This window comes from Rhyacophila brunnea, unplaced genomic scaffold (assembly GCF_057557595.1).
Source record: "Rhyacophila brunnea isolate RB1 unplaced genomic scaffold, BYU_Rbru_1.0 scaffold_22, whole genome shotgun sequence".
In the NCBI taxonomy this organism is placed as follows: Eukaryota; Metazoa; Arthropoda; class Insecta; order Trichoptera; family Rhyacophilidae; genus Rhyacophila; species Rhyacophila brunnea.
Window position 1 is genome coordinate 8,622,418 of NW_028232882.1, and position 25,929 is coordinate 8,648,346.

At 36.0% G+C, this 25,929-nt stretch overlaps 1 protein-coding gene across 10 annotated transcripts in view; it reads right to left on the minus strand.

Moving 5' to 3' along the window:
- LOC147070011 (uncharacterized) overlaps positions 1 to 25,929 on the minus strand; it is a 70,740-nt gene that overhangs the window by 15,634 nt on the left and 29,177 nt on the right. For 9 of the 10 annotated variants that reach the window (XM_085949365.1, XM_085949364.1, XM_085949362.1 and 6 more), the window contains 4 exons: positions 6,119 to 6,228; positions 1,980 to 2,243; positions 1,494 to 1,648; positions 112 to 338 (listed from right to left, as the gene is read on the minus strand). In XM_085949365.1, the coding sequence (XP_085805491.1) occupies positions 112 to 338; positions 1,494 to 1,648; positions 1,980 to 2,243; positions 6,119 to 6,228 (756 nt within the window). Of the gene's footprint in view, positions 1 to 111; positions 339 to 1,493; positions 1,649 to 1,979; positions 2,244 to 6,118; positions 6,229 to 13,265; positions 13,417 to 25,929 lie in introns of those variants that run through there. The other variant, XM_085949366.1, reaches the window with a different exon arrangement.

Here is a 25,929-nt window from a genome sequence, read left to right on the forward strand (position 1 = left end):
AGGAATTGGTACATGGTACAGTTATAAGTGTTGTTTATATTTTTCACGCGTTGATATGAATGCTGTTATCCATATAGACATCCATCTAAGTATCATATGAAAGGTCCTAACCGTGAGGAAGTCTTTGTAGACGATGGGAGGCTCCCTGTACTTCTTCCTCTCCTCATCTTCGAGCCTTTCTTCCGCCTCCATGTCTCTGGCACGGTCACTGGGCAGTTTATCTCCGGGCTGGCGAGCAGCCGCTGTAAGTCCTTCCAACTCGTCCATGGTGTCTCCGTTCAATTCCATTGCTGCTGCTTCGGCCATCGTGTTTTTGGAAGGTGATGTGGGAGGGAAACCTGTAAACATAAATGGTACGGTCATAACAACGACACAATGCTATGTCTATTTATAGAAACGAACGAAAAATTATTAATTTTTGTCATTGAAATGACTCATGCTGCTTATTTAAAAACACAACATAGGCCTTGTCCACATAGCGCATGTCTCGCCGCGATTGCATGTGGACACTTCAATGAGGTTGCGTATACATCGACCGCTCGCGACAGTCGTCACGACGCGAGTCAATGAATCACACGTACCATGTATGTGGACAAGGCCATAGTGACATGTCAACCGAAATACAACAATTCTGTTTTGTAAATTAGTACTTTTAACTGTAGCTGTAGGTACATAAGAATATGATTCTCGGCGTCACCAATCTGGAGTCTTGGACCCATTTGTTGCCGACTGCAAGATGGCACAAGCCCACTTTTGAAGATCTTTCAAGCCGTTCTTCAATCTGGTGTTCTAGCCATCATGATTTCCTTTACAAGATTGTTACAATTCAAATTTTGTTGAGTGTTTAAACTGTGGCTATAAATGGTTCTGTGAGAACCAAGCAGTGTCAGTAGAATCCATGACATATGAATCGCTTTCAAATTAGTTAAATTAATTATTGTTTAGTATGTGTAATTTCTTCTTATACATTTTTCACACAATCGAATTACTACTTAGTAAGCACTTTGTTTACCTCAGTGATATTCATTAAACGTTTATTATATTTTCTCATTAAATGGCTGAGATACTGAGGTAAGCATTTTCCATAGTGACAGGTTCAATAAAATGCTGTCGGGAGGAAACAAGTTAGTCTCTCCGTAATATTCACTTGATAAACTTGTATCTTGCTAGAGAACTTAGTGCCTCGGAAAATAACACCTACCTCTGTTATATTGTACCGATTATATCCTTGTATTTTATAACCATAAATAAACTCTCACTTCTCCATCATCACGAATAACCACTGACACGTCTTTCATCTACCACACCACTCCCTAATTCATGACTGCATCAAATTCACAATGTGTTCTTTTTTCAACGTTTGTTTGAATCTAGAGCGTGAATTTAATATATGACTTTGTCAGTAACTAAATTAGCCTCTACTGTGCTAAACTCTGCCTTGGAGGTGGATAAAGTAATTTACTGTTTTTATTTATAAAAAGCAGGGTGCCTACCTGAGTTACTGAATTCAGAATGTTCTGAAGAGCTGTTTGTCTGCCTGTCGAGCTCCCGCTGATGCTTTTTCCTCTTCTTCTCTCTCTTCCGTTCCTTCCTTGCGATCTTCTCGCTCAGAGAATTTCGCTTTTCATCTAACGCAAGAGATTGAAGTCTGTAACAATACACAATAAATGGTTTGTGTAAAACTTGATAATGAATTACAATTAGAGGAAAAAGAATAAATTATGAGATTGAAAAAATCTTCTTCGTCAGTACGTCATGACTGAAGATCGTAATCCGGGTGATTCGGTCATCTGGCAACCTTCGCCAATGCTTAGCTTCATCCTTCAGCGACACACAGAGACTGACAGTGGTAAGACCGTAGCATTCTTAATTTCTTCCATTAAATGGAAATAACATTAATTCCGAAATACTTGGATTGAAATTTTTCCCACGGATTTCAATTTATACATATTATTATATAAAGTAAAAAAAATATTCACCTAGCTTCCTCAATCTGAGTATTGAGCTGAACGAATTCGGGACTTTCTTGTCTGCTATTCCTGATGCCGTTGGCGCCGATAATATTCTGGGCTCCGTTTCCCAAGCTCTCGATCAGCGGCCTCAGCGACTGGCCCAGGGGGGTGTTGAGGACGTCGTGCGGGAGGTCTAGGATATGCTTTGGGATGCCTCCGCCGCACAAAAAGTTGGCAAGGGTGTCCGTGAAATTGTTGCAATTGTGCTGCAAAAGATTGTAGTCGGAACCCCTGAAAGAATTATCATCATCAAGTATTAAGTATTCAATCTAGCAAATATTGGCATCTTTGCAAGGGTAATAGAATCCATGGAGTCACATCTTTACTTTTTATGTGGACTCTTAAAATTCACTCCGTTTTTTGGTCAAACCATAGAATTGAATTATAAACTATACAAAAGAAATGCATATTCTTTCACAGTCACACCTCAGCACTCGGGTATCGAAAGGAGAAGAAGTCAGCCAATGTTATGTCAACATGTCTAATGCTGAATGATCTTTTACAGTTATGATTATTCAAAAATGTCAAAAAGAATCTCGGTTCATGTGTAGCCAAAAATGGTAGTTGTGAACCTGAAGTCATTAGTCGAATAGGGATAGAAAACTCCTCCATATCTAGTACGATCGCTGGTCTTCTCCATATGCATTTACATTGTGGAAACACGGACACTGAACACAAGAGAAAACGAGAACGACTGGACAATTGATATGCTAGGTCCTAGTAAAAGAAGATGCTTTGAATGCCTCTATACTAAAGGATCTGTACTAGGGAATCCAATCCCGAGCCAAAATTTTCATCCCGGGATTTCGGGATTAAAATTTGACAATCCCGGGACTGTTCGCGTACAAATAGCATTGATAAAATCCGTCAATGTCTAGTATACTAACTCTTTATACTATTTAAGACATTTAATGTTATTGTTGTTCAATCTTGGAAACACATGTGTTTAATGGAGTAAATAATATTGTAATAAAGATAATAATGTGAAAGTAGAACAGTTTTTTTTAAATTTATTTAAGAAAAGATAACATTCATGAAATTCGGCGTAGAAACAAGTGCCTGCACATCCGTGGCACTGGCGGTTAGACGCCGTTCGCGTGCCAGAACGTCTAACGTCTTGCGCTTGCGTATGACAACAAAAAATGGTTATTTATTATCCGTAAGCATTCCGACGATTCCCCCTGTGACATGTGCAGGTACATACACTTCACTTACATAATTTTGTACATATACTAATTTAATTGATTGTGGTTGATAAAAAATCAATTCCGAAGGTTTCAGGATTATGTTTACTAATCCCGGGATTCATAGGTATCAAAAATTATCCAGGATCCCGGGATTGGATTCCCTGTCTGCACATCTGAATAGGTTATCGAGTTATCTGTCCATATTGGCCGTAGAGGAAGTTAGAGAATCTAGTATTCACAGGGAAACGCGTAGGACGAGAGGACGTAGAATGGTCATGACGCCACAGGTTTCTCAGTCAATGGAGATTGAAGAAGTCCGAAGAAGTCTAAGAAGAATCAAATTAACTGATGAAATACGAATCCTCTAAATTTATGGAGCTTTAAGTATGTATTTATTTAGAACTATTGTAATAATATGTTGTTCTGGTTGGTTGCCAAGTTGTCGACGCACTCTGTGACTTATAGGTCAAATACGAAAATCCAATAATACAAGTCATTTTAAATATTATCTATGCTTTGGTTCTTCCGGACTCCTTTGTAAAAAAAAGGGTTTGTTCTATATTTAAATATTCTGTGGATGTTCTACTAATGTCACTTTCGTTTTAAAATAATGTAATCTGACTTTTAATTTTACAATACTAGATAATTATTTAAGTTTTACTTTTCATTATTTTATTGATTTAAGTAACATTCTATATATTGAACATACATAATTTGAAAACATCCCATGCATAACCCACAAGAAAAAATCTTTTTAAGAAAAAAAAAACATCCCGGGAACCTGTAACCGCTGGATTCGCGCCAGTGTGCTTTTCCAATTAAGCTACGGGTATTCAACTTAATTACGACGATTTTAACTAATAGTTCTTACATGAAATGCTTATAAAATTGTGTTACAATGTCGGCTATCTGTTTTGTAAAGTATCAATTAAATGCCTTAATTACTCCAAATATTTATGCACTAAATATTATGTAGGAGACGTCTTCAAATGATGTATGTTCGGAAACATGATTGTTTTTAAAATAAAAATGGCGTAAGTTCATGGCCATCAAGGGGCTGAAAATCTTAAATTGCGTTTTCCCGAAATAGTGTTCTTTTCGGACACAGTACAGTGGATTTAAGTTACTGATATTCGGGACAGACGTACTTGGATTTAATTGAATATAGGTATTTACATTCAACGGCGGATTTACCATAATATGACTAAAGTGACTATATCCCAGGTTCAAAAATGTGTCCCTGGTATTAAAAAAATCACGAAACACTTAAAACAGTTAGTTACAAAGAATAACACAATTTTATGAGATGGACTGGAAACTGATTTTTTTTTACTTGATAAATTTCTGGTTGAAACATTAATTAATTATTATACCAATAATACTTTAAGATTGCATGTGACACGGATTAAAAATATAAAGTATGAGCACTCTAAAGCCAGTAGTCTGAATGTTAAAAATAATAGATTTTGATGAAATAACAAGTGTTTTGCGAATTCGAATCAAAGAAGAGTAAGTACGAGGGTGGGTCAATAAGTCCTTAGAAAAGCCGACAGGTGGCGCGACTAGTACTGCAAGCGATTTGTTTTCATGCAGCGGCACTACCGATTCAGTATGCTGCGAAGTTTCAATCAGATTGGTCGGGTTGTTGTGTGTTTCTCGTACATTTAAAAAAAAAAATTGCTTGTGGAAAATGGAAAAATGGAAAATGGAGAAAATTGAGTTTAGAGTTGTTATTAAACATTTTAATATAAAAGGGTTAACAGCAAAGGAAATAAAAAATGAGTTGGATTTAGTTCACGGCATATCTGCTCCTTCACTTGCAACTATTTATAACTGGTTAAATGAATTTAAACGTGGTCGTACATCAACAAAGGATGAACCACGCTCAGGACGTCCTATAGAGGTGACTACACCAGAAATGATCAATAAAATCCACGATATGGTGTTAAGTGACCGAAGATTAAAGTTGAGTGAGATAATTGAGGTTACAGGGATCTCAAAAGGTAGCGTCATTTCTATTTTACATGACAAATTGGGCATGAAAAATATTTCTGCAAGATGGGTGCCGCGTTTGCTCACAGTCGACAATAAACGCAGTAGGGTGGTGGCCTCTAAAGCCCTGTTGTCGCTCATGCAACGCAATCCGGATGAATTTTTTCGTCGCTTTGTGACTGTAGATGAAACATGGATACACCACTATACTCCCGAGACGAAAGAACAGTCAAAGCAGTGGATTGCGAAGGCAAACCATGTCCAAAGAAGGCGAAAACCGTAAAATCAGCTGGTAAGGTTATGGCTACTGTATTTTGGGATGCACGTGAAATTATTTTCGTTGACTATTTGGAAAAAGGAAAAACAATAACAGGGGATTATTATGCATCTTTATTGGACCAGCTAAAAAACAAAATTGAAGAAAAACGGCCTCATTTAAAAAGGAAAAAAATCCTCTTTCATCAGGACAATGCCCGTGTTCACACATGTTTACGATCAATGGCTAAAATTGAAGAATTGAAGTTCGAATTGGTCGACCACCCACCGTATTCGCCAGATTTAGCCCCCAGTGACTTTTTCCTTTTCCCAAACTTAAAAAAATGGCTAAGTGGACAACGTTTTTTTTCAAATGAAGAAGTCATCGATCGGACAAATGCTTATTTTGAGGACCTTCCGAAAACTTATTTTTCTGACGGTTTAAAAAAAATTGAGAAACGTCTAACCAAGTGTATTGAGCTCCAAGGAAATTATGTTGAGAAATAAAAAAAAAATACAAAAATAAAACCTGTTTTAATGCTTTTTTCTAAGGAATTATTGACCCACCCTCGTATTATGAAATGAAAATTATTTAAATTACTTTTTAATACGTTTTTTGGGGGACCCGATTCTTTATTAAAAAAAACATATAATATATTAATATGTACATACTTGAAAGTGGTACCGCCCAAGCCTAGGATGTACTGATGAAATATATCAAACGGGATGAAGGTGTCTCCGAGCTTTTCCACTTTCTCCGGTGATCCAAGAACGGTTCCTCCCTGAAAAAAAAACAAAAATACTATTAGAACATTATTTGTAATAGAAACGGTGATTTTTTTAAAAAGTGAGTGAATACAATTATATACGAGTATATATGCATCTATGTGCAGGCCAATGGCTTCAATTTTGCAATTTATTCCCAACGCATAATATCAATTTTATCGGCGGCTCTCGTGGTGCAGTGCGTAAGGCGCTGGCCTTCCACCCGAGAATTCTGGGTTCGATTCTCTCGATTCTCGGTGAGGACACAATATTTATGTGATTTTCTCAAAACCTGGGTGTTTGTGATTGTTCAAAATTACTAACAACCACCTTGTACGAAAAAGCAAGGACATGGTTATTAATCTAAAAAATATATCAATTTTATCAAGTCTGCGGATGTAGATTATAGAAGAAGAAGAAATATCATCAAGTGCAGTGACGTCCCTAGGCAAATGCAGCCCTTAGCCATAATTATAATGATGCTCCCTTTCATTTTTAGCCTCAAATTGTATGCGAAAATATACACACCTATGCATCCTATAAATGTGACAAAACCGTATTCGTTCCTTCACTTGCCGCCCCTAAGCAACGCGTGCCAGTCCCTATGGGACGTCACCAGGGCTCGAAATGGATCGAAATTCAATCCGTAAAATTTGATCGTCTGATGTAGACAGGCCATATAACAAAAAACCTAAACATATAAAGTTAAATAACTACTGTAAGTTGATATTTTCGTAAAATTATCAAGCGATCCGGTTTCTATTTTTAGTTTTCCATTTCGAGCGCTGGTCATCACTAATTAAGTGTACCCCTGAAAAGGAATAAAAACTTTCGACATCACCAACGAGTCACCGAAACTGAAGAGCTTGCACAAACTTACTAATAACTCAATAATTATTGTCTTGTGCGAAATCGAAAAAAAAAAGAAAAACCTTAGTTAAATACTTTTGATCTAAATATATATTAATAAAAACTAGAGTTTTATATTTGCTTTTTAATACTTTTAAATTATGAAGGGTGAGGGGGGGGTGGTCAAAATACTCAAGTATATTTTAGAAGTCTTCTAGAACTGTTGTTTGTTTGAACAACATCTTTAATTCCAGACCATGAATAATATAATGGATATAGATATTACATGATAGGTATTTTGTTGACAAATAAAACAGAATAAATTATTGCATCCACCAGGTAGGTATGTATGAACATATCCAGTGTTGCCAACTGTGTAATAATATAAATCGTAATATTTGGCACACCTCGCTTCACCCCCGCACTCAAAAATACAATAAATGGTTAGGATAATAATATTATTAGGAAAGGCATTCAAGAATTTTTATGTTTCATACACAGCAAGCCAAATTCCAAAATAGCCATTGCCGACATTCTGACAATTTCAAAATTCTTTTTGATTGTCGAGCCATTTAAGTAGGTTGATTGAGTAACAGGTGACATCTATATTAATATTGTCAGATTCAGGGAACTCATTCAACCAAAGTTAACTAATTAACCATTCGTGATGTTATTGATTCGAAATTTAAAAATCCTAAAACTAAACATCGATGTAATTGCATTAGTAATGCACAACCTTTGTATCTAAAGGGAAATTTAATCTGTGTATTTTCTAAATATTAACGGCTGCAAAGGAAACAAGTCTCGATGTTGTTGCGATACACTATTTCAGCGATGGCGAACCTATGGCACGCGAGATGATTTTTCATGGCACGCGAAAGTTTCATGTTTAAGAGAAAAGAAATTTACTATTTTATATATTTAAAAATGTTTTTTTTATAAGTTTGACAAATAATCATATAAGTACTTACTTATATAATATTTAAAAATAATGACGACATAGCCAAGCGTATTTTATTCTGTTTTCCATATTATGTTTACCAATCGATGCGCAAACGGAAACGACGAAATTCATGCATAAATGATAAATCGCATTGTATAAAAAATTACAGGCAAATCATTTTCAAGAATAATTATTACGTTTAATGTACGAGGGTGGGTCAATAAGTCCTTAGAAAAGCCGACAGGTGGCGCGACTAGTACTGTAAGCGGTTTGTTTTCATGCAGCGGCACTACCGATTCAGTATGCTGCGAAGTTTCAATCAGATTGGTCGGGTTGTTGTGTGTTTCTCGTACATTTAAAAAAAAAATTGCTTGTGGAAAATGGAAAAATGGAAAATGGAGAAAATTGAGTTTAGGGCTGTTATTAAACATTTTAATATAAAAGGGTTAACAGCAAAGGAAATAAAAAATGAGTTGGATTTAGTTCACGGCATATCTGCTCCTTCACTTGCAACTATTTATAACTGGTTAAATGAATTTAAACGTGGTCGTACATCAACAAAGGATGAACCACGCTCAGGACGTCCTGTAGAGGTGACTACACCAGAAATGATCAATAAAATCCACGATATGGTGTTAAGTGACCGAAGATTAAAATTGAGTGAGATAATTGAGGTTACAGGGATCTCAAAAGGTAGCGTCATTTCTATTTTACATGACAAATTGGGCATGAAAAATATTTCTGCAAGATGGGTGCCGCGTTTGCTCACAGTCGACAATAAACGCAATAGGGTGGTTGCCTCTAAAGCCTGTTGTCGCTCATGTAACGCAATCCGGATGAATTTTTTCGTCGCTTTGTGACTGTAGATGAAACATGGATACACCACTATACTCCCGAGACGAAAGAACAGTCAAAGCAGTGGATTGCGAAGGCAAACCATGTCCAAAGAAGGCGAACACCGTAAAATCAGCTGGTAAGGTTATGGCTACTGTATTTTGGGATGCACGTGAAATTATTTTCGTTGACTATTTGGAAAAAGGAAAAAAAATAACAGGGGATTATTATGCATCTTTATTGGACCAGCTAAAAAACAAAATTGAAGAAAAACGGCCTCATTTAAACAGGAAAAAAATCCTCTTTCATCAGGACAATGCCCGTGTTCACACATGTTTACGATCAATGGCTAAAATTGAAGAATTGAAGTTCGAATTGGTCGACCACCCACCGTATTCGCCAGATTTAGCCCCCAGTGACTTTTTCCTTTTCCCAAACTTAAAAAAATGGCTAAGTGGACAACGTTTTTTTTCAAATGAAGAAGTCATCGATCGGACAAATGCTTATTTTGAGGACCTTTCGAAAACTTATTTTTCTGACGGTTTAAAAAATATTGAGAAACGTCTAACCAAGTGTATTGAGCTCCAAGGAGATTATGTTGAGAAATAAAAAAAAAATACAAAAATAAAAACTGTTTTTATGCTTTTTTCTAAGGAATTATTGACCCACCCTCGTAAATATACAATTGCATGGAGAATATAACATAACAGAAGAGTGGTTTAAATGCTTCCACGATCTCTTTGACTAATTAGAAAACAAGAGAAAAAATCTAAGAAATGCCTTCTGCTAGAAATACGGTGAAAGATAGAATATCAAGAACTCAATTGTAACTTTTACACTTTATTAATAGAATAATTCTTTAAAACTTCAATCTCTCGCCATGCAAAACTGCTTGGCACGTCAGGCAGTCGAAAAATATTATTTCGGGAATTTTGGCACGTGTATGTAAAAAGGTTCGCTAACCCTGCCCTAGTTCTATAGGGAAACAACTCGAAATTTCAAGGTTATGAGTACAGAACAGATTGATAAAATATAAATGTAAAAGCCATCGCCATGGACCAACGTTCTGAAGCAGGGTGGTTTACGGCCTGACCGCCATGAGACCTAAGTAAACGTTACATTAACGTGACAAACTAAAATAGCATATTCTTTGACATGTGTTAAGTTTATTTCTCCACTCTCGAGATATTTAGTCTTTTTTACCACGCCCAGTACATATGGTAAGCCAGTTCCCGTTAATATTGTGTTCCTTGGTTTTGAGTTAATAATGCTATTCGATGTAGAAAGGTATTTACTTTATAATTCAATAAAAAAAGTAATCAAAAATTTCTTCAACGGGTCAACAATCGAAGACTTAACCCTTTCTGGGAACAATCATTAATTCAATAATTATAAACGGGAATGCCTGGTTTGATTATTTGTTAAACTGTAAAAAGTTGTGCATTGCTAAATTCATTTGATCTGAATTAAAAAAAAATAACACATTTACTTTAAAAAATTAAAAAAATCATTCAAACGACATTATCTTAGAACAAGATATTTTGAGTTGTTTCTCCATAGAACTGAGTATTGAATGGTATCGACGTTGCTAAGATAAAAGGGGGTAAAGAATGTTATGACGAAAATGAATAATATAACTTAAATATAATCTTAAGCGTTTCAAATGTGCGTCAGCAAGAATAATGTCGTGACGAACTTATAACTGTTTTTTGACAGAACATGTAACAAAAATTTGTCTTTACGCACAGTGAAGGGGGTAGGGCGTAGAGAATCAAGTATGACGATGAGTTGTATCGCACACACCAGGATTCAAAACAATCCACCTTCGTAAAATTCCTGAGGATGGATTAACAGATAATATTAAATTTACAAGGCGAAACTCAACATCATCGCTAGTGGGATCATTGCGGATGAAAACATTTTACTATAATTCAATGAAAACCTAATCTAGATAACTATTAAAACTAGTCCAGACAAATTATATAATTGACGAGTTGATTCCAAAAAAGACATAAATATGTCAATTTTTATAAAATATCTTGCGGGCGTTTACGATATCTATCTATCCCTGTTTTTCCATTTTAAGAATATGGCATATGTCAGAAGATAAGTCTGAAAAACCATTGTTCCTACAAAAACGTCATATTATAATCCAAAGGTTTTTTCTCTCTCCTGAAAAATCATATTTTTTGACAAATGTCGTTTTTGTAATCAACTCGTCAATTGTATAAAACCTTTTGCTGTAGGTATTTTTGAAATGTTCTTATACAAATCTTATACACATTATTCACGTACCCACATGTTATTGTTCTTGATTAGGTAAGATAAATTATACCAAGAAAACAATTCGCATATTTCATTTGTCATGTGGTCCGACGATTGCGCGCCGCTGGTTTACAGATACAAGTGAGTGACGTTGGCTAAAAAACACAAATTAAAATAAATCGATATATTGTTTTAATTTGAGTATCTACCCCTAACTAGATAGGTATTTAGCGATTCCAATCATACCTTTTCACTCGGTATGGAAGGAGGTATTTTAGTAGACCTTCTTGAGATGATTGGATGTAAGTCATTCGCTTAACAGTTAACCCCTTGGAGATACGTATTTGACCCAATTAGACACAATTATTAAAAAAGACAACGATGCTATTTTTTTATTTCCACGGTGCTAACTGCCAATAATTCTTGGAGGAAAAACATTGTATTCATTAAAATAAAACACAATTGGTAAGTACATAACACTTACGTATTCCATAATATAATTCAATAACGATCAGGACCGCCTGTGTCCAAATCAATAGAAAATTCTCAGCTGATAAAGCAGATGTTATATTTAATCATAAGGAACCCCTATGATCTCAGAAAAAAGTTTTTTGTGGTGCTATTTCCGTATTGAACTAATGGGATATGTGAATTTTGCGATTCGAACCCGCAACTCATGGGGAAAGATGAGAGCTTTCTAGCAAGAGGTCTATGGTAGGCGCACTTATTAATCTTAAAAAGGTAAGTCATTATTTCAATCATTCTCATCTATTAGTATTGTTACAACATAGTAAAGATTTTACCTGGATGTAATTTAGTAAAAATCTAACTCGCAACATCGTCAAATTTGTGTGTGATCTGCTATACTTAATTCGTATTTTTTAGAAACTTAAATTATTGACGTTTAAAAAAAGTTTTTTTTTCTGTAAGCATACTTGCAACACCGAACGTATTAAAAGAGGAAAGTAAATAATATATTATTTTTAGAACTTTAATACCGAAATGTTTATTTAGCTATAATTAGGTGTGACAGAATAGCGGAAAATAATCGATTAGCTCACGAAACGAGTGGAAAACAATTTGAAACATTAAACTAGAAAAATAATGATAGATAAGAAATAACGTCAAAAATAGAAAATGTATTTTAAATTATTAAAACCTCCACAATTAAAAAGGGACGGTAACAACGCAATAGAAAACATTTAATGGTAGGCAGCCGCCTTAAACAGTAAAAGAAAAAACAACAACCATAAATTAATAACAACACTATAATAATCTCACATCTTAAAATAAAATGGCGTGTGCTTGACGCGCGCAAATTTCATACTTCGAATGAAATTATTATTAAAAAAAAAAACCATTTCATATTCAAAAGTAAACCAATTTTTAACCCTCACGCAATAAAGCGATACGTCAAACGGAAAACGGTCGATATCACTGCATAATATATTTTTTCGCCGAATTATATTATCCAACCGCCAATTTGAGAATAAAAAAAGTATTACCTTCCTACCTTAATAAAATAAATTCGTTTCTATTATAGAATGACGCTATACCTAAATAAGAAAAAGCTTTTCATAGTTTTTAAAATTTGATATTGGTTCAAGTATGAATTATTATTATGATAATGTGTCGCAAAACCTCGTGGTATTTTAGTGTAATATTTTTTTTAAAGTTTAAAAATTTCGAATAAATTGAAGGTTGTGTTGCCTATGTATTTAAAAAAAAAGACAGATCAAATCAAACTGTCATCGAAATGATGATTTAATTAAGCGAACGCCGAAACGAACAGGGGGGAACATTCCAGAAAAATATAACCTCGCGGTCACATCGCATTCCAAAAGTCAAAAATAATTACTTCGGTTTCCTTGAAGGCAGTTTCTGTTGCTATGACGCGGATGTCCTCACGAGATAAATAGATAACCACAGCGCGCGAGTACGAATGTGATTCGGTTAAAATGCAGCAGATGCTGTATAATGATATTCGCGGCTTATTCGAAAATCGAACACGGGTTTCCACAAAATGGTGGCGGATCTATCCCAAGCTTCCAGCGACCGGCTGTAACTGAGAGCGCTTTTCTTTCTGTGATTGTATTGCCGGCCTGTGGAATGGACCAGAATAGCCCGGTCCAGATTTAGAACGGAAAGTCTCAAAACACTCACCGTCAATTTTATTGGCTCGGAGTTCCTCTCGGCTCGCATGCCAGAGACAAGAAGCGAATGCACTCCGCCGTGTCTATGGCCGGATATAGACCACGGAAACGGAGAAAGCGGGAAATCCTCTTCAATGGTTATTCAAATTTGCCACTTCTGATGAATGGCCGCCTCTAATTTGGCTATAATTAACTACGATACGTACGATAAAAATTTTGTCGTAAATCTTTCTCTGGTACATTGAAGAACATTCTTCGGCATGTTTGTAGTTTAGCGATTTTCGCACAGATGGCGGTTGGCAGCGGCATTTTCATGAAAATGGAAAATAGTGGGTCCATCTTTCTTTCTATATGAATACCAGAATAGTTCGGGCCGATTCCACATTGCTATAACGTTTCTGGATCATTACCAATTTCACAGTTTCCTGTTTTACCCTTCGTTAAATCGAACGGAATTTTCAAGAACACAGTTGCATTTTTTTAAATTAAGAATACATTTTTTGGCATTTGCGACAATTTACATGTAGTAGATAAATACCTTCTCATAGTTTCTTTGGAGTTTGAGACTTTCGTTTGTAACAATTACAATAAGTTGGTTTTTATTGTTGCAATAAGTGCTATATTTTAATAGCACCTATCTTGATCCTTGTTAAAATACAGCACTTATTGAAATGCAACAATAAAAAACAACTTATTGTAATTATTACAATAAGTGCTAATACTTTGATACAAACCAACGCTAAGTTTGATACTATTTATCACTTTATCACTTTAGCGGTTGATAAATAGCATAGAATAGACCCACTGGTACAGTAAACCATTGTTTGCTATGAGCAACGTTCGCTGTCAGCTAAAGAGACCCCTTCTCGGCATACTTTGACCGGCGTTTGCATCAACACATTTTATGTTTCATTGTTCATAATAACGCTATGGGAAATGTTATTATCAAATTCATTGATTATATTCGTTATGTAATAGGCCAATGATCAGAAAACAGAAATATGCTAGTAGTATAAACAGAAGATTTCGACAAATTTGTTTGCGGCTCAATGCAGGCGGTTAAGTTACATAGAAAGTAATTTCGGGAATATGGACAAAAAATTTGAAATGCTGTTCGCTTTTAGTAAGAATATGTAGAACGACGTAGCAATTTGGGAATGTCGTTTTCTTTTCTTCAACAAACTGAAATTGAATAGAAAAATAACCAATGATTTATATCGATTAAAACATATTGAAAAAAAATAGGGTGAAATCAAAGTTGTTGAACTTCTTCTAGATGAAGCCTTCTATAACAGTGCCATTATTATATGGAAAAAAAACAAGCCGTGACTTTCATACGTTTACATGTTTAGTTTAGATCATAAGAAGGATTTCTTCAAATCATTCAAAACCAGCCACCGATAATAATAATATGTTACTTCATGAATTTTTTTGGGTTAATACATTTTGCTCAATTATTGTGGGGATTTCCCCCAACAGAGCCCTTACCTCCTTTCACTACACGCGCATGACGACGACGCGCACTAATAGTTACATACTATAATATATATATCTTATCTCGAAAAGTAGACATACGACACAAATGTTTCATTTCTATCTAGAAATCGTTCATGAGGAATCTATTAGATTAAGAATAATGTATGAAGACCCCCTCACCGATTTCAGTTAGTTAAAAACCATGTCCGATTCTAAGAAGATCATGTGGGCCTCCACAGAGTGGAGGTTTGTACTAACAGAATTTTGTTTTTATGAGAAATGGATGTTAGCCACTTGCTCATCCTAATAGGTCCATACTCTGACTCAAACACAAATTGAAAAACAACCCACGACACTACACACCGACGCTTAAGCCGTTCGGCCATCGTGGGCGTCATTTATACCTATTATAATTAACCTTAAATCTCATGTATAACACACTAATTTCTCGATACACTAATCACTCGATATGCTATGACCGCACTGTAAGCACATGTCAAACAATTCTGAAAGTATCATTTGTTTTTTATCATGCGTTACAGATAATTCAAGACAAAATAATGTAAGGTAATATACACGCTGTACATAAATCAGCATTTTTTTTAACTAATAGCGCCTGTAAACGTGCATGGATTTACTGGCGGCAATAGTGCTTATTTTAAACTATTGTGACAATAAATGTTTCCACGTTAAAGTGCTGACTGTCTCTCCAATCTCATTCTTCAAGTATAAGCGAGACGCGATGTTGTCATTTAATTGTGCTATTTCGTATTATTTGACAGGTAGTGAAAATCGGTCAACCTCAAATTCTTTCGTAGTTCGTGTTTTTGCCGGCAGGTTCGCCACCGTCGCTCTACTGCGCATGTGCAGATCGAAATAATCCTACTGTCGCATGAAAATTCAGAAGCTTCCATTTTTTTTTGATTCATGCATGCAATCTTGCCAACTGCAGGACAATACATGTTTACACATACATTTTTTACTAACAGTAAATCCATGCACGTGTAAACGGGGTATAATTTCAGGACTTTGGTGAGAGGACGAAAATCGTCTTTTGCGAAACTAGAATTTAATTGCATAATACGGTTCAATTATATTGACAAATAAAGATGTCACAACACGGTTTGTATTCATATATAAAAATAGATGTAGTGTAGTGAATAAAATTAGAAAAACGGTAAACATTTTATTTTCAAAACATAATAATAAAACGATCACGAGTGATTTGTTGAAAGTTCGCTTTCGTCCGCGAACTTCTCGCGCTCCGGAGGTGTTCAAAGCGAAAAGCTCGTCGAGAATCACCAGTTGGCCGGGTCCCAAGGCATGCATTTCAGCGTCCACTGAAATTTATATTACTCGTTTTATTTACTCGCCAGTAACAGGGCTTGAATGCGTTTTCGTCAAAATTCCACGTCGCTTTCGTTGAGCTTTCCGCGTCCCGTAGGGGTAGCAGCGAACGCCTCCACATCGGGCATGGCTAACGGGTTGGTCGCACCGGTTCCATGACAAAACAAAACAGAACAGTGACAAAACAGAACCACGATAAATATAACTATGATCTTTCAGGAAAAATATAAATTCAATATTGAAATTGTCCTATCTCTATTATGTTGATAGATTTTTAATACGCCATAATAAATCAAATTATATACCTAATTTCTGCATTCCTAATCGCTAGAAAGCCTCAAATAAACGGGACTTTGCCGGCAAGCTTAGGATATCTCATCAATATAATATGTTCAAGATACCACCTAGATACAACCTACCACCTTGTACGAAAAAACAAGGGTATGGTTATTTATATTAAAAAAAACCTAACCTAACCTAAATAAATTCCACAAAATTAATGTTTCATTTTTCCCCTGGCTGTTCTGTTTTGTCATGTTCTCTTTTGTCCGGTTAACGATCGCACCGTAGGCTTATAGGAATTATGCCCTGAAGATGTAAAAAGCATTTACATTCAGTCGTAATGTAATATGATTTTACTGCGATATTAAAGGGAAAGCATTACAATTTAACATATCTAGAGACAATATTCGCCCTCACAGCTTTATACTTCTGCCCATTCAAACACATACAACAAATGTAGGGTACTATTGTCCGGTGGCTCGACTCTTCAGAACTATGGATCATCATAATGATCGAGTGGAGCTGTTTTGTTCTCTTGACTCTTTTAAATTATGTTTTTTTGTCCAAATTTTACCACTCATAACTGGACTGTATTTTATTTCTTATATTGGCTGTCTTCTCTTCTTCTTCTTGTATCTGTATATATTGGTTCAATGAACAAATAGAACAGTGATAAAACAGAACAGCAATAAATAGAACTACTGTCCAACAAGAAGATTTAGGCACAAGCAGAAAGTCGCTGCCGTCGATGAATAGGAGGATTTTGTTTAGTTCACAGTTTTAACACGTGGATAACTCGTCGCTAACCGGCGCTATAATCGAAAATGGGAGGAGCTTATTAGTTCACAGTTTTAACACGTAGCCAAGAAGATCTTGTTGGACAGTATGACCTTTCAGGAAAAAATTAACATTTAATATTGAAATTGTTGTCTCCCTACATTATGTTGTAATAACATGGGACTCAACTCCGTTGCCGGGAAGCTAGATGGTAACCGGACAAAACAGAACGTAACAAAACAGAGCATGACAAAACAGAACAGTGACAAAACAGGACCTGACAAAACAGAACATGACAAAACAGCCATGGGAAAAATAAAACGTTCATTTTTGTGGAATCTATTTATAAATTAAACTTACTTTATAAACGAAATATACTTATATAAATATTTGATATTTTAAAATTTTTCAATTTTTAAGTGAAATCGTCAACGCCCTACGTTTCAATGTGAAGCATCAGCAGTTTTTTACGCATGTGAATGCCTCAGGAGCAGATTCCCAAGTCTTGGTATTTTCAAGATGACAGAGTTTATATTTCTCACTTCTAAACGAGCTAGAAAACTAAAATTTTATTTTAAAACATATTCTAAGATGCAACCAACCATTAGGAAAATCGGAAAACTAAAAATATCGGATTGCCGCTGAGTTTTGACCAGAACTAGTTGGCATCTTATATCACTTCAATTTTTATAGTGGATCAACACAAACATAGACCCCTCCAAACCAACCCGCCCCGCACAACAATCGGTCTTAATTGAGCGTATCACGAGGCCCTACGTTTGGATGTGAAGAATCAGCAGTTTTTTTACGTCTGGGAATGTCTCAAGTGAGCTTTGACTGAGTTTACTGAAAGACGTAATTTAATAAAAAGTGCCATGGGAGAGAAAGCACGGAGACTTAAATACGGAGAGAAATAAATGAATTTAATGATATATAATGCCGGGTCCACACTGGCAACATGTCGCCGGCAACTTCGTTAAATTTTACGATAATTATCATACTTATCGTAAGATTTAACGAGGTTGCCGGCGACATGTTGCCAGTGTGGACTCGGCATTAGATACAAAAAACAAAGCTACAACAAGACGGACAAACAAAATTATTGACCTTTGTGGCGACCAGGTCGGACGGGCCCGATGGGCCCAACTGCTAGTTGGTCCGACTTAAGCATCTCTTTCCTCTTGGATGAGCACATTCTTGGAAATTCCCAGAGGATATGGTTTGCGTCCTGTAGTTGTCAGCCACATTGACATGTTGGCCGGATAATAAGTCCAAGCTCGCAGAGCTTGGCAGCGAATCCACCATGGCCTGTCAAAAACTGACTGGTGTAGTGGTCAGGAATCAATTTTGGTTATCTCCAATCGCGATTGTATATGAGTGATAGTAAGAACAAGTGTCTTACTAGGTTTTAAATTTTGTCAACCGATCAAACATCACCGTTGTTCACATCCCGGAAATATTGTCAATGGCCAAAATATTAAGTAATCTGTTCTTCTCCAAAATTGCACACACGAAGAGCTCTTCGCTTTGTATTGTTAATTTGGCATCGCTGTACGATTCCTTAAATAAGTGTCGGTTGTTATGCAACCAGAAATGTAAATATGTTGGACTTGTCATCGCAGTTTTATGTCAGGTGTTTACGACGTGGGGGTCGGCGAAACAGACAGAATTGGAACGGACTGGAGCCCGAACACACTCTAGCTAGGGACACAAAGTTGTAAAGTGCTTTACGAGGAATTCGCGAACGCGGAAGAGATTCTAATAATATGCAACAGAAGCCAAATTCACAGAAGTAAATGTGTAATGGTAAATAGGTGGGTAAATTAAATGATAATACGCTTTACTGACCGGTTGACTGAAATACACGAGGCGTCTCGAAAACTTGGCGTTCATAATATTATTATAATAGAGACGAAAATCTTAAAACGACATATTTTTTGAAAATTGTGGGGAAGGTAATACGAATGCCAATTGATAAGATAAGCAGATAACTGTTTAAAAATATCTTTCAAACAATAATTAATTACTCAGTAGTGAAGGGTATATTGTCGAAGGATCTGGGACCTAGGTATTAATTTAGTTTAGTGATTCCTGAAGTTGGTGGAGGGGTGCTAAACGCCTCAAGACAAGGGGCATTAGGATGCTCGAAAGGCGTTAAGAATACAAATCGAGACCTCTCACCTTCACCTGTATAAATCACATAATATGTTTTGAGTCATAAAAAATCATGCTATGTTTGTTGATAAAAATTACAAATGGTTTTCAGCTCTAGTAAGTGTCATTTTATAAATTTAAATTGAGCAAACAAAACAGTTTACTGTCCGAAAGCAAGATCTTGGCGATAACAGGAAGTCGCCGTAGTCGCGTTTTGCAACACTGCATTTTGACGTACCTGTCATGGCGGCAACGCGTACTAGGGACTTGTTTAAATATTGTATGGGCTAGTTTTTTAGATGGGACTCTTCTTCTTTTTCACAATCAACCAAAAGTTTACTAATAATAATTTGAAAATCATTTCTGATTGCTTTAGACATATGTTTATTATTAAAAGCTAAATTGCTTAATGCAAATTACGTAAATTGACAAATCCGTACACCACGGGAGTGTCAAATGAAATGAATAATTTGGGGGCGTTACTGATTTTAAAACGGAAGTGCAATTAGCTGTAGTGGAGGGGATTGTTAGTTCTCAGTTTTAACACGTAGACAAGAAGTTCTTGTTCGACAGTAGGTACCTACTGATTTTCAACAATACATTATGTCATTTAATATATATTTTAAGTAGTGATGCCTACATTTTGGATGTGTATATCGCATTTTAAATATTTTGTATGCAAAATAAATTTTCAACAAAAGATTAATGCTCTAAAGGGGGCGGTAGGTACTCCCGAAAAGTCCGACAAACTTTGATTTTTTATAAGATTTATCAGATGCGCATTCTGTTTGTATGGGCGCATTCATTATTAGTCAACTACGGTGGGTAAGAAAAACGATAGAAAATCAATGTAATCAACTGACAATTGCGACGTCTATGTAAAAAAAACTATTATTTCGTTTGTAGGTATCAACTGGTAACACTTAGAACAAAACTCAAGAGCACCGAAGTAAAAGAAAAGCAGTGAGATAAAAAAATTACACATACAAACGATATATCAATCAAATTTCTCTCTATAAACCCGTCACTCATCATAGATAAGAAAACAATACCATAAACAATATCAATCACAAAAAGAAATATAGGTAAAGAGGTAAATAATAGGGAAACAATAAATAATTATGGCAACCAAAAAAAGAACACGTAATGTTTACGTTGACAATCTTTCTGAATGTCTGAAAATCTGAAAATGTCAACGCGGGAAATCACAAGTTTGCCGTTTCGCGACATTATCGTGCGGCGAATTGCGAATCCAAGAAACGGACTATATTTAGCCCGGTGGGACAAACCCCCGCCGCCCGGAGCGCACCGAGATGCATTCAATGACCTTTCCAGCTAGTCGGCCAGGTGCAGTGGCCATCCGTTAGACTCCGAAGTCCTGCCTACGCAGCAGACGATGTCAGTCAGAAGAGCAACGGTCTTAATCCTTGACATTACGACAACCGGAGTCAAGGGTTGCAGTGACAGTGCCAATAAGACAGTCGACGAATCAAAGAAACGCAAAATGAAGAAAATCATTTAATATCAGTATTTTGTTGGCCACTGTACCAAAATGAAAGCGTTGCACACGATTCCCTCCACACGGTCGTATGTAAGTGGGTATATATGTAAAAACAATCAGTGACGTCCCTAGACAAAATGCCGCCCCTGAGCAGTGTCAAAATGCCGCCACATTTTTTTACACAGTACTTTTTATCATCCTTTCGTGACTCCAATATCTAAGAAATGTGTTGTATGGATACATTACTAGCAAGATGTAAGTATACCACTTAAATGCCATATGTACTTCAATGGACAATATTGCGAGTCCACGGTTTCAGATAGGTACAGTTAAAAATACACCTGACAACTTCCAAAACTCGCGAGTGACTGGCAAATATATTTGGATAACTTTTAAATTAGATTATGCACGTGTCATTGCTGTTCACCGAGAACATGATGTCCAAGGACAACGGAAGTAAACTAGACATCGCGAACCCGACAAAAAGTCCTGTTAAAACTTTTATAGTAGGCACCTACCTAATAAATACATTTTGTTTCCAGCCAGTGAGCTAAATTTTTTAATAGAAAGATATTTCCGTTATTACTAAGATTAGGTAGGTAGCTATTTCTATATACACCTAATGATTCTCCTCGATTTGCCGCCCTTTGGGTAACTGCTGCCCCCAAGCGATGCTCAATCTGCCTACCCCAACGGGACGTCACTGAAAACAATTGTGATTACTGATTATTGTAGAATGTATGTATGGAGTTGTGGAAGAATACTGGTCACAGAACCCATGGACGCTGGTTTGAATCCCGCCATTAAAAAAAATCATACGTTGTTTTTTATGTGTATAAATAAAGTTCCTCCTAAAAAAAAATCGTACCGTAGTAATAGCAGAAAATATGAAGAAACCCGAACGTAAAAACGAACCCGGTGCCAGCGTCAGCTATATCAGCGCATCTATTCTATACACAATACTACTATCGGCCGCTATCGGCGGTTAAAGAGGGCAGTTTATCATATTATGTTTGTATTGAAGTATTATAATTGTTACAGCAAGTTAGCCGTCTAAACTGTCTAACTCTCTCTAAAATTTAGCACAGCCAAGAGAGGTGCCGTTAAAACATAGCACTTATTGTAATTGTTACAATAAGTGCTACTACTTCGATACAAAAATATTAAAAAAAAAAAAAAAAAAAAAACTACCCCCGATAGCAGTCTTGTGTATAGAATAGATGCGCAGTGAGGGAATACGTGTATTTTTCCGTGGAAACAGTAAATCAAAAACGGGCGTAAGTATGTTCAGGGGTGGCTCTACCTTAAGGGTTCGTAAGGACATCCCCACATCGTTAGCATATACAAAATACATGCCCGATATTTTTATCATTGTCATAATATACTTACTTAATTACATGATTAAATGAATTATTTAATTTATTTTATCCATCTAAATCCGTCGCAATTTTATAGAGATGTTTAGTCACTCAGTCCCATCCCGTCACCGCGGTACAAATCTCGTTCTACAAAGGATGTGAATGTATTAGCGTTAGTATAGGCATACTAGGAAGCGAATCAAATAACCCATAGGTGAGTAAAAACGTTCGCTGTATGTCGTTGTTCAAAACTGATAATGATAAGTCTATAATAATTATTATTGTTAATTAAGTTATTATTTTAAAGCAAGCTTTTCAGATGTGATTAAGTAACGATTCAGATAATCATATTATTATAAGTAGTTTGGTACATAATGTATAATATGAGAAAGTAGGTAGGTATGTATATTTAATAATTAATGGCTAAACACCACCACCTAGGAAGTCGTCGAGCCGCTACTGCGTATGTTAGAGTAAAGACGCATTTTCACGCGATCGCTTGTCGCTACATAATATGTGCAGGCGTCGTCTTTACGTGCTTATGTGACCATGTAATTCATAACACATTAAGTTTATAGAGAAGAGAAAAGTATATATAATATATACCTACTTATAGAGAGGATTACTTGGACTGTTATTTTTTAATGTTTGTTTGGACCAAAGAAATAACATTCACTCAGCGGAGACCGATATGCGAAATTGGTTACAATTAAAATTTTATTTAAGCCGTATTTTTATAATAAAATTTCTATATGAATAATTACCTTCCTTTCTAAGATCACCTGATCCAACACGTCCAGCCGGAAATAAATTACCACGAGTCACTTAATTTAATACGACGTGTCGCCATAACAAAAATTATCAGACACAGCACAGGTGTTGCCAGAAACCAATGCAACCTATAGCTCAATTATAAATTAAACAAGACAGAATGTTGGGCGATTAATTAGCACAGTGATTGAAAACCTGTTCATTACTAATGACAATAATATAAAACAATATCAAAGGATAGTGGAAGTTATGTATTTTCAAAGTGAACTTATTCCACTACTTACTACCAACGAAAATGAGTTATGAATGCCAGCAATTAAAGGATGACATATTGAACAAGTATTTTTTGTATAGAAGAACCTAATATGTAGCATTTAATCCAGTAGAAAATTCAACTTTAAAATCGGTGTTAGTTACAAAAGTAACTTATTCCAATACCAAAAACATAATATGTAACATCAACACCGTACAGTTTTTTGGCATTTGCCAAAAATTTGTTGAAGTGGAATAAGTTCACTTTGAAAATACAACCCTCAATGTCGGTGATTTCCAACGTGATAATTTGCAAAAGCTACAACGTGAAGACCTATTTTTAAACAATGGAGTACCTATTTTTGTACCGTCAACGCCTACTACGCACTGTTCATTTAATTTCTGTCAAAACGTATAGTTACAACATTAAATGATTAATTAATATAGGTACTGTTTATTATTAAATGTATGTTTATTGATCTGCCGGAAAGCTTTGACCAAGATGTATATTAATTGACTACCTCATCAAATTTCCTGCGGCGCTATTATACTATTATTTATTTCAATTTTTCAATTTCAATTTATTTATTTTACATATTGTGGACATTACAAATTATAAGTTTAAGACGTTCACAACATGACATTTAGAAACAAAGAAATATTATTAAAACAGTTTTATGTACATAACACAAGAGATAGATCAGTATTAAGTTATTCTACAGTATAAATGTGTAAATACAAAAATATTAAGTATATAGGTACAAGGAAGTACACCGGATGAGTTAAGCAGACCCTATTTTAAGAATTTAAAAAACAACGTCCACCTAAATTCACCCTCACGTAAGTGGAATATATCAATATCCGAAGCGATTTCATTAAACATGGTTATTGCCCTCCCAATTGGCATTACTAATGGCAGGTTAGTTCTACACCGTGGGAGAACAAGCAACGGATGCCCTCGATTCCTAAGGTAATTATCAGAGACACACAAGCCAAAACCACCAAGAATGGCAGAGTTCACATTTACGCCGCGTATAAGTCTGAAAAAATATGTAGCTAAATAAAGATCCCTTCTAAATTTTAAGCTACAGTATGTAAGCATCCCTAAGAGAAAATCAGTCGGATAGAGCCACGGATAATATCCATACAGCCGAAAGTAAAGGAGTCATAAAAATTTCTTTTGGACTCTCTCCACCATAAGGCCGTACTTCAACTGATGCGGGGCCCAAACGACAGACCCACTCTCAAGTCTGCTTCTAACTAAGGAGTTATAGAGAATTTTTAGTACCGTAACATCCGAAAAGACCCGGGAAGTACGCAAGACAAAGCCCAACATCCTTAGCGCCTTTTTACAAATGGTATTTATATGACATATAAACATCAGTTTACCGTCAAACGTAATTCCAAGATCTCTTACAGATGATATTCGCGAGAGAACTCTGCCATGCATCGAGTACTGGAAAAACAATACTCGTGAGGCTTTAGTAATAAAACATTGCATTTATCAATATTGAAGTCCAGTTTGTTACGCCTGCCCGAATCTAATATATTATCTATATCAAGTTGGAGTTGACGACAATCGTCCAAGGTTGACCATGAAGAGTTTCAAGTCGTCAGCAAACAACAAAAACATAGCATTTTTAATTACCAATGCTATGTCATTTATGAAAATCGTGAACAGCAACGGCCCTAAGTTTGAGCCCTGGGGGATACCAGAGAATGTGTAAAAGGTCTGTGACTGATAAAGGCCGTACGAAACGTATTATTGACGGTTCCTAAAATAACTCCCGAATAGCTTCAACAATCGATCCGACAATCTAATAAGTTGGAGTTTTTCCATTAGAATATCGTGATCGACTCTGTCAAATGCCTTCGAGAAATCATTGTAAGAACAGTCAACCTGGCTGCCTCTATCTAGTACTGACGACACATAATCAGTGAATACCATCAGGTTGGTTTCCGTTGATCGGCCTGCTCTAAATCCATGCTGTTCATTCATTATAAATGACTCAATTTTTGGAGAAATCATGCTGGGCATGATCATCTCCAGAACTTTTGCTGGTGCAGAGAGAACAGCTACCGGCCTGTAGTTTTCTACTGACGACTCTATACCACTCTTATAAATTGGAGTCACCTTCGACATCTTCCATATTTCCGGAAAGATACCTGTCTCCATTGTGAGATTATATATATATGCAAGTGGGCCTTTGACAAAATCAACACACCCCTTTAAAAAAAATGTAGGGACGTTATCCGGTCCCAGAGAGCGAGTATTCTTAAGTTTTTTAATAAATCTAACACGTCACCTTCATCAATTGGGAAGATGTCAACGGATTGGGCACCGCACGATCGTTTTCTTGACGTTGGGGCGACATCCAGATTCGGAGTACTACTTGCGTAGACGGACCTGAAATGACCAGCAAATGCTTCTGCCATTCTATGTCCAGTCACCTATTCGCCCTTCCAAGTCATCGAATTTGCAAATCCACCATCCTTTCTTAAGGCCATGCATTAGTTGAGGCACGGTCTAAAAAGATCGTTGCTAGGCGATGCGCGGATTGCGGGTCGCGGGTGCAAATGACGCCTGTCAAACGAAATATTATTTGTCATATAAATCCAACATACGTCCATTTTATGTTCTGTTTATTGTTCTATTAGTAACAATAATAATATATTCATTGACATGTTTTCTTTTTAAAGTAAATGGGTAACGTTTTTAGTCAACTTTACACGATTTTAGAATTAATTGACCCGTC